Genomic DNA, 13,650 nt, shown 5'->3' on the forward strand with positions numbered 1-13,650 from the left:
TGTACACAAACGATAGGATTAGATTTTGAGCATTATAAAATAACTTTATTTATTCATTATACAAATTATACAAATTTATATTAAACTTTCATATACAAAAGATATCTTTTTAAAAACATTGAAAAAATATTATGTCTTTTTCAGTTGCTTATTATAATTTTTATTTTGGAATAAAAATATGTATATGAGAAAATCAAGAAAACCACATGCAATTAATCCTTTACGACCAATACTTTTGGCACTATTCTTGAAAGTTATATATCAGTCTTTGTATATTTTGCAACCTGTGATTAGCATTCTAATCATCTTTGCAACTAAAAATCTTCTTTGTTAACATTATATCCTATAATAAATAGTTAAAATATATTATATAATATATATAATATTGTATATATAAACTTAGAATAAAAATATATGCCCATTTAATTAAATAATAGATGTGTATGTATTAATAAGTGTATGTTTGCTTATATTATCAAACATAACTGAAATGTGTATATGTATGTGAATTCTTAGTCAAAAATTGATTGCATATGTAATTATTAAAAGAATTGTAATGTGTAATAATAAGAATAAGTGTCCTAACATATGCAATAAAACAAATTTCGGTCAAATACTAAAATTTTTACTAAAAATTTAATAAAAGTTATAAAAACATTATAAAAATTGTCTATTTGTTTTCTTGACATGTTTCATTTGATTGTTGATTTTTTGTTTCTACTGGAAGCGCAAGTGTAGCAATTGCAGCGCACAATGCGGTTGTCGCATAAATGGCCATAGCTCCTGTGATAGACCACTGTAGAAATACTTGTGCTATGTAAGGAGTGACCATAGCACCAATTCGCGCCATGGCGCTGCATGCGCTTACACCTATGCTTCGTAAATGCGTAGGATACACTTCCGGTGTGTATACGTATGCGGCTTGAAATACACCGGCGATTAAACCTCTGGCTAGAAAAATGGCGATGGTCAATGCCGCTCTACTTAACAAGCAGGTCCTACTTAAGAAACAAATCACGATGGCGAACATTACTAATTGACAGGCCATTGTCTTTCGTCTGCCTATTCTTTCAATCGCAAAGACAGTAGAGAAAATGCCAGGAAACTCGGCTAATGTTGTCCAAAGTAGATCAATATAATCACCACGCTGTAATCGACAATCAAGTTGACATGTACTCTCATCTTTGTTCGTGTCTCGTGTGCCACATTGCTCTGAGGATGTATGAAAAAGTTCAGTAGTCATTAATACTACTCCATAATAACAAAATGCTGTAATCATCCTGAAAAAAGTTAATGCAACAAATTATATATATGTTCATCTACTAAAATAAAAAAATATTTCTTAACTTTGTACACGAGAGTTTGTATTTACCATACAAGCCAAAGTAAAGTAGATGTTTTGCACATTTCTTTACTTAAAACATCCTTTAATCGACCATGATTAGCTTGATAAAATCGGTCCATAACTAATCTTCCTAGAGGTAACGATTTTTTATTTTCTCTAGCTACGCGTTCTAATGTCAAAACTGCACGATCTGTTTTTCCAGTTGTCATATCAAATATTGTAGATTCTGGTAGCCACTGCAAATGTATTTAATGTAATTAATGTAATGTATTCAATCTATTTTTAAATAATTTTTAAAGAATTTATTAAATTTCCTAAGACAAATTAATGTATATGAATAATATATGTTAAAAATATTTATAATTTACAAACCGGTGATATTACAGCAAATATAAATAATGGAATGGATGATAATATAAGAAGCCATCTCCATCCAAGATTGGGCATAACAATCAATGCAATTGCCACTTCAAAACAAGCCCCAAGAGCCCAAAAACACTAACAATGTACATTGTTATTATAATAAGATCATATATTCTTAATTAATTTTAATGATATAAACTCACATCTAATAGAATAACACATCTTGCTCTTTGCTTTGCTGGCAAAAACTCTGCATATAATGTCACTCTGCAGAAAAAAAGTATATCAGTGATAATAAAATACTATGATAATAAAATAATAAAATAGCAAGTTATTTGTCCTTAAAAAAATTTACCAAATACTTACGATTGGGGTACACAACCAATAGCAAATCCTACAACTCCTCTAAGTAATAGAATCCAGAGAAAGTTTGGTGCAAATGAACTAAGAAATGCATAATAAGATAATAACACTGCACACAAAGTTAAAGCTTGTTTACGGCCATATCTGTCACTCAAATTATTCCAGAAAGTTGAACTTAACATCATGCCAAGAAAAACCACCTAAAAATTCAATTTTCAAATAATAAATTTTAATAACTGTTGTATATACATATATATAAGAATATATAATTAGTGAATTTAACAATTACTGTTGTGGTCAACGCTTGTTGATATCTAGAAATGCCCCAGTCACAATGTAAAGATGGACTTAAGATACTTAGTATTGTAATCTCCATACTATCTACCATCCAACAAAGGCCCGTGAATAAAGACAATTTTACTTGAAATTTTCCAAAACCTAAGGTATTGATAGCTTGTACCACAGTAAATGTATCTGTCAAAAAAAATTATTATATAATTTAAAGTTATAATAAATCAATTCTATTACTTGACATTCAGATCTCCTTTATATTATTTTTACATTCATATAACATATATAGAAACCCTTTAAATATTTTGTACATTTTATTATATTATTAGACAAGATTTGTAGAAAATATACAGACCTATTTCCTTGTGTGCATGCATTTCTAACATTTACTGTTGTTAAAAACATTTTATAATATCCTGTGTTATCAGTATAACTTAAAGTATAATTATTAGTGAAACCAGATTCCCCATTGTTAAGTTATCTCATGCGATATATTAAATATTTACACAGTATAGGTTTCCTTCATCATAACATATTAAAGTTAGGTAAATCCTTTTCTGTACAATTAAGAGAGATATAATTAGTCAACAAATAAAAAATGTAATTAACAAATAATCACACTATAATCTATTATATACACTTTATGCTGTTTACAACTTGTAACGTACCATCTGGTATAACGACAACAGAAGAAAGTTCCATTGATCGTTCAGTAGCATTTTCAAAGTTCGTCTGACAACTTGACGTACTCTGATCGCAAAAATTTAATTCAGCACCTTGTAATTCTTCCAATTGACGATATGGTTCGTTGGATTTTTTATCTGGATTTGCCGACATGGTTATATGTCCAATATAAATAATATATATTTATTTTTATCGTTGTAAGTTAATATTTCAATGGAGTATAGTGAATAAATGTGTTTAATTTAACTCATTCATTTTAGATTTTAATAAAAATACTAAATTGTATTTTTATTTTAGCTTTCTTTTAACACAAAAAGGCATTGATCATGTATACACATACACACGTAAAATTCAATGAAAAGTCTCTTTGAACTATTTTGAGCTCATTTCAACAGATGTCGCAACAAATGATGTAAGAAATAAAGTCACTAGATATCTAGTGTACTGTGTACTTCAGTCTTCAGTAAGGAATGCTACCAGAGAGAGAGAGAGAGGTTTCTCTCTGATTATACATTGAATTATTCGGAATTGTTGCCATAGAGTGAACAAAAGCAAATCAATAATACGTGAAAAAAAATCTGATGAAAAATTTGAACATCTCGACAAATTATTTATACTCGTAAAAATGTCGCGTCGATACGGTCCCAGAGGATTAAATTCTTTTACACGACGTAACAAAGAGGGTAAAATTACTATTTTAATAAACATTTTTGTATTTATGTTTTATTTTTTCGACATGCATGTGTTTTATTAATATATATTTCTTTTTAAATTTTTAATATACATGAATATCTACTTTTTATTTTTAATGAAAAAATATGAAATAAATAGTGAGAAAGATTAGTTTTTGCAAATATATATATATATATTTTTTCACGCTTATTTTTTTTATAAATTCTTACAATTAGTCTCGATATTAAGAATAAATTTACATTATTTTTATATAAATGATTCTAATTGGAGCTTCATCATATATTCTTTATCGTAACTTATTACATTACATATCTCACTAATGTTTAATGTACAATATCATCTTATTTCTTAATGAGAACTATTTATTTTTGTAAAATTATAATTTCTTGACATTGCAAAAAATATTGCTAGTAGCTATAATTTTGCTGATATTATTTAAATATTATGTCAATTAACAAAAAAAAATTATACTCTTCATTATATCCTAGATCTATAATACTTTTTTTTCTTATCTATAGAATTTAAAATAAATTTTTGATTATTTTTTTGTTTTGAATATTAAATATTATATAATTAATCTCAAATAAAGTTTATAATATAAGTTTTATGTTTCAAAGTATTTTTAAATTTAATTTTCTAATTTTTCTAATTTTTACTTTTAAATTTATTTGCTTATAGAATAACGATAATTTTCAACTATATAACAATTGTTATTGTTTTTTCTTTGAAATATGTAATGTTTTAAAAAAGAAGTAAAATATTTTTGAAACATAATTTATAATTTTTTTTAGAACAACCAATGCATTCAGCATCTGGAGTATCTTATTCGCAAAGACATCGAAGACATCCTCCAGGACTTAGTGGAAAAGAAATAGGACTATTTTATAGAAACTTAAACAAACAGAGAAATAGAAAAAAGTTTCCAGTTCTCAGATTATCACCTCACATAGAACAAAAAATTAAAACTGCTTTAAGTAATTCTAAGAGCTTTTACAATTCAATTTTAAATGACGAAAAGTCTAATTCTGAATATGACGATAAATATCATCATATTCATGATTCTCAATTTAAAAGAAAGTTTTTAGAAATTATAAATGGTGATATAGAGCACAATGTTGCCAAGGCTATGAGTATGGAATCAAAATTGCTGAGAAATAGTGACATAGACAGAATATTACTAAATGAATATAAAGATAAACAAATTCAAGCTAATTATCAGAATATGTTAAATTTTCGATTAAAGTTACCAGCATATCATAAGAAATCAGAAATATTACAGTTGATTAAAGATAATCAAGTTGTTGTCATTAGTGGAGAAACTGGTAAGTTACAAAAGTTTACTAATGTAAAATAGAATGGTTTTGTGAATCATTATCTGCATTTGAATGAGTGCAGTGTTAAAAATAAAAAAATTGATTTGATTTTGATTTTTGGACATTAAACACTCGCTGACAAAATTTTCACTTAAATTTTTTATTCCGATTAATAATTAAGTTGTCAATAATGATCGTTTTTTGAACAAATTTTAGGATGTGGCAAAACTACACAGGTAGCACAATTTATATTGGATGATCAGTTAGAAGCTGGAAACGGTAGTATTACTCGAATAGTTTGCACACAGCCTAGGAGGATTTCAGCTATTTCTGTTGCTGAACGTGTAGCTGCAGAAAGAGCAGAAAAGCTTGGGAATTCTGTGGGCTATCAAATTCGACTCGAAAAGTATATTTATATGTATACACTGTCATTTTATAAGAAAAAAATATAAAATTCTTAAGTCATATTGATTTCTTTTATCTATAGAGTCTCAGCGCGAAAACAAGGAAGTATAATATTTTGCACAACTGGTATATTACTACAAATTATGAAGACTGATCCAGCATTAAAAAACTTCTCTCACGTGATATTAGATGAAATTCATGAACGTACTACAGAAAGTGATTTCATTATTACATTATTAAAACAAATTATTCTTAAAGTAAGTTTGAGTATTTTTTTATACCGCTATTACATAATGTTAATGGAATTTTATTGAATTTTATTATGATTTGTGTTATAGTTATTTTATTCAAAAACTTTAGATATACAAAATTCTTGTAACTTTTTTGTAAAATATTCAGTATTATATATATCATTATTCAATATTATATAATTTGAACTAAATTTTATTCTATATAAATTCATTTAAATATAAAACTATGAAAAGATTCTTTATATAGAATGTCTAGCATAAATAAAATTACTAAATAGTAATATTAGAATTATTTAATATAGTAATTAAGAGAAATGTATTTCTTTTAGAGAACAGATTTAAAAATTCTCTTGATGAGTGCAACATTAAATTCAGAACGTTTTTCGAAATATTATAACGATTGTCCGATGATACATATACCAGGATTTACTTATCCAGTCCAAGAATTTTACTTAGAAGATGTCTTGTTACTTACAGAGTAGGTATTGATGTAATATTATCTAACGAATTTAATAAAGGTTTTTGTGATAATTGTAATCTATTAAATTTTTAATTAATTTTTGAGAACTCATATATATTCGAGAATTTTGTTAATATACATAATATTAATATTTCTTTAATTTATAGATTTAAATTTTCCGAAGTACCAGAACTTGCAGGTTACAGAAAACATCTAACGAGCAGAGATACAAGAGACAAGATACAAAGAGCAAGATACAAAGAACAACAGGATAAGAAAGAAGAATTTTTAGATGTAATACAACCTTATATTAGACAACTTAGAACTGAGGTAAATATATAAATAATATTTTGTACTACTTTTATATGTGTGTGTATGTGAAACATATGTATGTGTATATGTATGTATGTGTATATATATATATATTATATAGATGTCAAAAATGATTTAAAACTGATAATAATTGAAATTATTTATATGTTAATGTAATTTACATGTTTATTAATTAGGAGAAATATCCAGAACATGTTCTTAATCAATTGCGGAATCCAAATAGTGAAAATTTTTCATTGCAACTTATAGAAAAATTAGTTAGATATATCTGCAATACAAAAGGTCCTGGAGCTATTCTTATTTTTCTAACTGGCATGATGGATATATCACAATTAAACAGAATGATGTTAGAATCTGGATGTTATCCACCTGGTAAGTATTTATATTATGTGTAATCCAACATATATAAAACAGCATCTGTTTTACATATATATTATGATGTATACTGAATTCTCAAATTAAGCTCCTTTGATTTAATACTTTATTCTCAATCAAATTGTAGATTTTTGCAATTAAATCAAATTTTTCTATTTCTTTTAATAATTAATTATATCAGTGTCTGATTTTTAGCCATATATATACATAGTTTGATACTACCTGTATTTTAAACAGTGCCACAATAAAATATAATATTTTAATTGAAAATTACAATATAACAAAAAAGTAACACTTATATTTTGCATTTATGTATAATGTAAAAATTCTTTTTTTCTTATAGATAAATACATTATCTATCCTCTTCATTCACGCATGCCGACAATTGATCAGAGACTTATATTTAAAGAACCACCCGATGATATTCGTAAAATAATCATTGCAACTTCTATTGCTGAGACATCAATAACTATAGAAGATGTAGTATATGTAATAGATTGTGGAAAAACAAAACTTGGAAGATTCGATGTAGCAAGAAACATTCAAACCTTAGAACCTGAATGGGTATCTTTAGCTAATGCCAGACAAAGACGCGGTAGAGCCGGCAGGTGCGACGTTTTATTTTTTATATTTTATAATTTTAAATTTGAACAAAAAAAATACGTATTTTATCAAATTTGTATATTTGTAATATTAAACATATATGATCTCTTTATAGAGTTAAAAGTGGAGAATGTTATCACTTGTATTGTAAAGTTCGAGAAATGACTTTTGAACAATATCCGTTACCAGAGATGTTGAGAACGCGCTTAGAAGAAGTGATTTTGCAAATAAAAATCTTACAATTAGGAAAAGCCAAAGAGTTCCTAGCAAGCGTCATGGATCCGCCAGATCTAAAAGCCATCGATTTGTCTCTCAATTTACTTGGAACACTTAATGCTCTAGACGAAGAAGAACAATTAACTCCTTTAGGTTATCATTTGGCACATTTGCCGCTTGATCCTAGAACAGGTAATTTTATTTTGGTTTTTATTTTTATTTTTGCTACAAAAACTACTCTTGTTACTGTGTAATTTATATATATATAAAATTAAAAAAAAAATATTTTATTAGGAAAAATGATTCTCTGGGCAGCACTGTTTTCTTGTGTCGAACCAATATTTGCTATTGCTGCTAGTCTCACATTTAAAGATGCTTTCTATTGTCCGTTGGGAAGAGAGAAAGAAGCTAATAAAAAAAAGCTCGAACTCAGTATGGGAGAGTACAGTGATCATATTGCTCTCGCCGAAGCCCTAAGAAGATTCGAAGCTGCGCGCCGAAGAGGAAACGCTGGGCATTTTTGCCGAGAATACTTTCTCTCTTACAATACATTGAAACAACTTTCTGAAATGAAAACTCAATTTGCACAATATTTATATGAGATGAAATTTCTGAGTAATGATAATCCAGGTGATGGAAACGCTAATAGAAATTCATATAATATAGCATTGATAAAAGCTATTGTTTGTGCGGGATTATATCCAAACATTGCTGTTGTAAGGTACAGATTTGTTTAACCTTTTATTTAAACTGATTTGTCTGAAATAATCTATATTATTAATAATTTATATTATTGCTTATTCTAATTACAACTATTTTATTAAAATCATATGCAATAATATTAATTTACTGAGTTTAATGTAGATACACTTCTATAAAGGAATTATATTTATATTTTTTAGACGATGTACTAACAATGGAACAGTTAGCTGGACACCGGAAGATGGACCTGTATTTACACATCCGTCAAGCGTTAATTGCAAAGTTTCCAACTTTCCTAGTCAATATTTGACATATTTTACAAAGCAACGTTCCACTGCTATATTTTTACATGATACTACTTGTATAAGTGTTCCAATTTTATTATTTACTGGACCAAACATATCGATAAGTATGGCTATCTCTTTTTCGATGTTAATTATTAATATATTAATTGTTCATATTTAATATCTATCCATATTTCAGAACGAGAAAAAGGAAAATATCTAATTAGTAATTTTAATTTTTCTGAAAATATTATTTGTGAACCACAAACTGCGGAAGTGATACAGGTATGTAAACATATTCTTAGAAAAAGAAAACATTTTTAATATAATTTCTCGTAACAGGAACTTCAGTACGCTTTGAATTCGTTACTGGAATATAAGGTTACACATCCTGCAACAGTAAATTGGTTAACATTTGAAGGACAAATATTAAAGTAAATCTGCATATTTATATTATTTTATGCAAATAAACAATGTTATAATTGTTGTGTGTATTGGAACTTATGTATGTTATTATGTTACAGTGCAATTATTGAATTAATATCCCTAACGGATCAAGAAATGGGTTACAATCAGGAAGATTTTACATATTACAGTTCGGATTAATGTTTATATTGTATTAATTATTTTATTTAAACATATTTGTTGTGTAGTTATTTCCTTATTGCTCATACAAATATAAACAGACAAACTTCTTTTTCATTAAAAATTTTACATTATTCTAAAATAGTTTTTTCCATTAGTTTTACAGAATATTATTTTTTATTATCATTGCATGAAAATATATATGTAATATATTAAATGTATTAAATATATATATATAATATATTATACTAGATGAAAAGATAAATGCATATTACAAATACTAAATATATTAACATTTAAGAACATATAATAACAATATCATTAAAAAGTTATAACTAAGTTTTAAATTAAAAAGTTCTGGTTATATCTTAGATATGTTTGAATGTTTGTAATCAATATATTTGATCAATGCTTTTTTTATATTTCCTGATTCATACAATCAAAATAATTTTTTGATTGCCAAGTTCGGAAATAATTTTATTTTAAAATTATTAAGGTTGTAACAATATAGAAATTGTTTCTACCATCCAGAAATATTCGAGATTTAAACAAAATTAGTAATGTGTTTAAGAATAGACAAGCTTAATCAGTTATTAGCACGTTTTATATTTTTTTAAAAATTAAAACTTATATTAAATCAGAAATATGTACTTTTCAAATATGTATATAATTTTCTTTTCTTTTTTTAAATTTATGTATATATGTATGTATATCATATTGTTAAATAGTTAAATTATATGACATATAGATAAAAAAAATTTTATAAAACTCACAAAAAATGATTTGAATATTATGTGCATTGTTTATTTTTGTTTTGAGAGACGAGATGTTGATGCTTGAAAAATATAAACGTCAATTAAATATTATACGCATAAATAACGTAGAATATTACCATACGTCTAAATAATCTAAGCAGCTGAGAGATAAATAACAATTGCTACTTTTCTCTTTTTCTTTGGGCATATAAAATAACGATTTAGATTATTAAATCGGATCGTTTAGAGAAGAAGTTGACAACAATGTAATACAACGATTCTTAGTGAAACCATAGTGCAACAGGACGCGAACTTTTGACCCGTTCATACTTCACGCGATCGTCAATAAAATACTATATCTAGTGCCTCTACTTTGTACCGCTTTGTCATTCATGAGTGTAAAATGTACTAACTCAGTTGCTTCCAGGAGAGATGAAAGAACGTGAAAGATACATTCCAATCATACGATATTTTGTATTATGTGATTAAAATACATTACAACGTAAAAGATAATATTGTAAAAATATTTAATGTTTTTAAAATTATTTTTTAATAGTAAATATTATATTATATTAGTATTGTAAACTCTATATGCTGCTTTATCTAATTTACCGCTGCAATAATGCACAACAAAAAACTGTACAACTCCAGCTTTTTTTTTTTTTTTTTTTTTTACGAAAATGGATTCTAGTATTTTCTCTAAGAGAACTTTCGTTAATATTTTTGAAAGCTTACAGAATTTGCTCATTTCGAATTCGTTTTCGTATACGTGCTATCTGTTAAAGATCACTCTCTACAGACTACGTTCAATAACAAATCTAATGCATTGATTATGCGTAATGTTGAATTTCGGAATTTTTCGGGCGAAATACGAAACGACATTTTCTGATTTTTCTGTAAATTCGTAGCGAGATTACGTGCTTTGTAAAAATGAGTCTGAGGACTTAAAACTTGGCACGAGCTGATAGCCGCGACCCGCGACGCGAGAGAGGCAAAAGGAAAGAAAGAGCGGCAGCACGTGTGGTGGTGAGAGGAGTGGGGGAAAGCGGTGGGAGAGAAGGTAGAGGGGATACGTTCGGGCTGATAGCTGATACATGGAGTACGGAGAGTAAGGTCTGACTCAGTCTACATCCGACCGTCGCGCGGGTCGTGTCGCGAGCTCGTGTACTCGAGAACCGAGTCTTGCCGCGAGATTTTATCGAAACGAGAACGTAAAAAAACGATCGGTGCGGGAACGCGGCGATACATGCAATACGACCGTCCGACGTGATTCATCTTATCTTTACTCTAACGGACATCTTACAATGTAAGAAGTTAGATTAGATTAAGACAAGAATCGGAGTTTCTTTTCGTCAGATATAAGCCGGAAAATAACGTGAAAATCGAAAACGGACATGGAAAATAATCTCGAGGAGCGGATAGACGATCGATGAAAACTCATATCACGAAAAACGACGGAAAGAGTGCGTTTCAAACAACGCAAAGTGATTCGCGAGAACGGGGAAAGCGATATATATCGAATGTCGCGCGACGACGAACCTGTAAAAAAATAATTAAAAAGAGTGTACGTGTAACGAATAGCGAAGGGTAAACCAAGCGCAAATATAGACGCGCGAGTAGAAAACGTCGAGATAAAACTCCCGGTGCCGGTTTATTCGAACAATCCTGCGAAGGAATCCGATGACAAGCGGCACACAATTTAGCTCGAGAGGCTAATATGCCATTAACTAGCCGGCGGAGCACGGGGATGTTTATGAAAGAGCAGGGGAAGGAACATAGAGTGCAGGAAACTAGTAGACTGGACGTGGACAACTTGCAGCGGCAACTTCACGCTCTTGCGACAGGTGCAAGTTATTACGGCGCGGCCGCCTCTTCTACCTCGCGCGGTGATAATAACGTGCACGATTGTCATTATCCCGACCAAGTGCGCGCCGTCGTCTAAGAGAACATTTACGTGCGTGCTATCGAAGTTTATATCGTTCGTGAATTCACGCTCCGAGGCCTGAAAATAGAAAGACGAAAGAAAGAGGTGAAGTATACGGTTTTTTTTCTTTCTCATTGTCAGTCGACACCCGCGCTCTTATCTCTCTTTCGTCGTCGTTTATTATTTCGTTTCTGTGCATCGAAGAACGGAAAACCCGGCGCGAAGCGAACCACGAGCGCATCTCGACAGTTATACGACGTCTCTCCTGACAAGAGAGTCTGCTCTTGTTTCTCCCGACGAGAAAGATTGTATCGGAAAATCGAATCGGGCGCGCGCGCGCGCGCGCGTGTCTGTGTATGTGTGTGTGCATGGGTGGTGCATGCGCTCGCGTGCGAGAGAGTTTGTGTCGGTGAGAGCGGGTCAGTGAACGATTGCGCGCCGTCGCCGTCGCCGTCGTCGTCGCCGTCGCCGTCGCCGTCGCGAGAGCAACGAGAAGGAAGGGTATCTCTCTTTCCCTCTCACGGCTTCGACGTATATGCACGTGCGAAAGCGAGGAGAAACGTGAATACGCGCGCGTGCGCCGGCCCCGTGTGTACTCGGCGCCCTACGCGCACACACGCACACACACACGTACGTATACGACATTCATACACTCGTCCCATACGCCGAACGTCGCGTATGCGCTCTCGCGCGCAAATATATAGAACCTTACAGGTGCGCGAGTATGCGCGGATACACGCGCGCGCGATAGAGACGACAGCCGAGCGCGCAGCCGAAGAGGAGCAGCAGAAGGAGGAAAAAGAGGAGTAGGAGGTGAAGGCAGAGGTGGAGGCAGAGGAAAAAGAAGAGAAGAAGCCAGTGACACCGGGAGGGTCGGTTGTTCCTGGTGTAAAGCGGCTACACCGGGATATACCTATATATCTGTATATATATGTGCGCGCGCGAGAAACCGCGTGTGTCGAGAGATCCGCGGATATAAGCGAAGACGGTGCGCGCGCGAGGTTCTCCCTCTCTCTCTCTCTCTCTTTCTCTCTCTCTCTCTTTCTCTCCCTTTCTTTCTCTCTTTCTCGCGCCCACGAGCGAAGGAAAGAAAAAAAAAAAAAAGGGAAAACAAAAGTTCGGGCGAAAAGAAATGCGGGTTCGTTGACTGCGCGCCGCCGTCGCGCGATGGCCGCATGCTCGTGCCCGGTGCTGCTGGTGTATAGTGTGCGCGTGACAGGAGTGACGACGACGACAACGACGATCAGGGCGCGACCGGCGGTGTTCGTGACGACGACGACGACGACGACGACGGCGACGGCGACGACGACGACGACGACGACTTCGACGACAGAGGAGATGCCGGCTGCTGCGCGTTGGCCGCACGACGAAAGCCAAGTCGAGAAGCAGTGAATCTACTGCAGGCTTCGCTCGGGGTATTCAACGTCTCTCGGCATCACCACCGGCATCGGCGGACGGCAACTTCGGGGAGCAACGGCCGCCGGTAAATCCGACGAGATTTACGAGGTACGTGTTTCTAAATTTCGTAATTAATCGTTCGATATTTCTGGGTGTTAAACTGACAAGAACGACGAAAAAAGTGGGTCAGTCGTTTTTTCTCCGCAGAACGAACGACTATCGGACAATACCAGACTAGCCGGGTCACGCTAACTAAATAATTCTTTGAAGGGAAGATCGTTTTCAGGGAAATAAAATTTATATAAAA

At 31.6% G+C, this 13,650-nt stretch overlaps 3 protein-coding genes across 5 annotated transcripts in view; 2 read left to right on the forward strand and 1 right to left on the reverse strand.

The window, feature by feature from the left end:
• Positions 1 to 28: 28 nt before the first annotated feature.
• On the reverse strand, positions 29 to 3,398 carry LOC140664132 (synaptic vesicle 2-related protein). Of its 3 annotated transcripts, none has more exons than XM_072888917.1 (8): positions 3,031 to 3,167; positions 2,869 to 2,919; positions 2,361 to 2,545; positions 2,075 to 2,271; positions 1,912 to 1,975; positions 1,718 to 1,843; positions 1,373 to 1,581; positions 29 to 1,280 (listed from the first exon to the last, which is right to left on the reverse strand). In XM_072888917.1, the coding sequence occupies exons 3-8, from the start codon at positions 2,457 to 2,459 to the stop codon at positions 671 to 673; spliced, it is 1,305 nt and encodes a 434-aa protein (XP_072745018.1). In that variant the 5' UTR covers positions 2,460 to 2,545; positions 2,869 to 2,919; positions 3,031 to 3,167; the 3' UTR covers positions 29 to 670. The 3 variants fall into 3 exon arrangements, with proteins under 3 accessions (XP_072745018.1, XP_072745017.1, XP_072745016.1); XM_072888916.1 differs by having other exon boundaries at positions 30 to 1,280; positions 2,718 to 2,919; XM_072888915.1 differs by lacking the exon at positions 2,869 to 2,919 and having other exon boundaries at positions 30 to 1,280; positions 3,031 to 3,398.
• An 83-nt stretch (positions 3,399 to 3,481) lies between these two features.
• LOC140664128 (ATP-dependent DNA/RNA helicase DHX36) lies at positions 3,482 to 9,390 on the forward strand. Its single transcript, XM_072888905.1, has 14 exons — positions 3,482 to 3,729; positions 4,531 to 5,061; positions 5,269 to 5,458; positions 5,540 to 5,714; positions 6,038 to 6,186; positions 6,336 to 6,498; positions 6,678 to 6,873; positions 7,220 to 7,484; positions 7,595 to 7,887; positions 7,990 to 8,416; positions 8,598 to 8,806; positions 8,881 to 8,966; positions 9,024 to 9,115; positions 9,206 to 9,390. Exons 1-14 carry the CDS (start codon positions 3,672 to 3,674, stop codon positions 9,285 to 9,287), a joined length of 2,916 nt encoding a protein of 971 aa, XP_072745006.1. The 5' UTR covers positions 3,482 to 3,671; the 3' UTR covers positions 9,288 to 9,390.
• Positions 9,391 to 11,141: 1,751 nt separating this feature from the next.
• Positions 11,142 to 13,650, forward strand: part of E23 (ABC transporter G family member E23) — a 119,605-nt gene continuing 117,096 nt past the window's right edge. Inside the window, exon 1 of the mRNA XM_072888906.1 lies at positions 11,142 to 13,451. The gene's annotated coding sequence lies outside the window, so the exon portion shown is untranslated. The remainder of the gene's footprint in view (positions 13,452 to 13,650) is intronic.

The sequence above is a fragment of the Anoplolepis gracilipes genome, chromosome 3 (assembly GCF_047496725.1).
Source record: "Anoplolepis gracilipes chromosome 3, ASM4749672v1, whole genome shotgun sequence".
Lineage (NCBI taxonomy): Eukaryota > Metazoa > Arthropoda > Insecta > Hymenoptera > Formicidae > Anoplolepis > Anoplolepis gracilipes.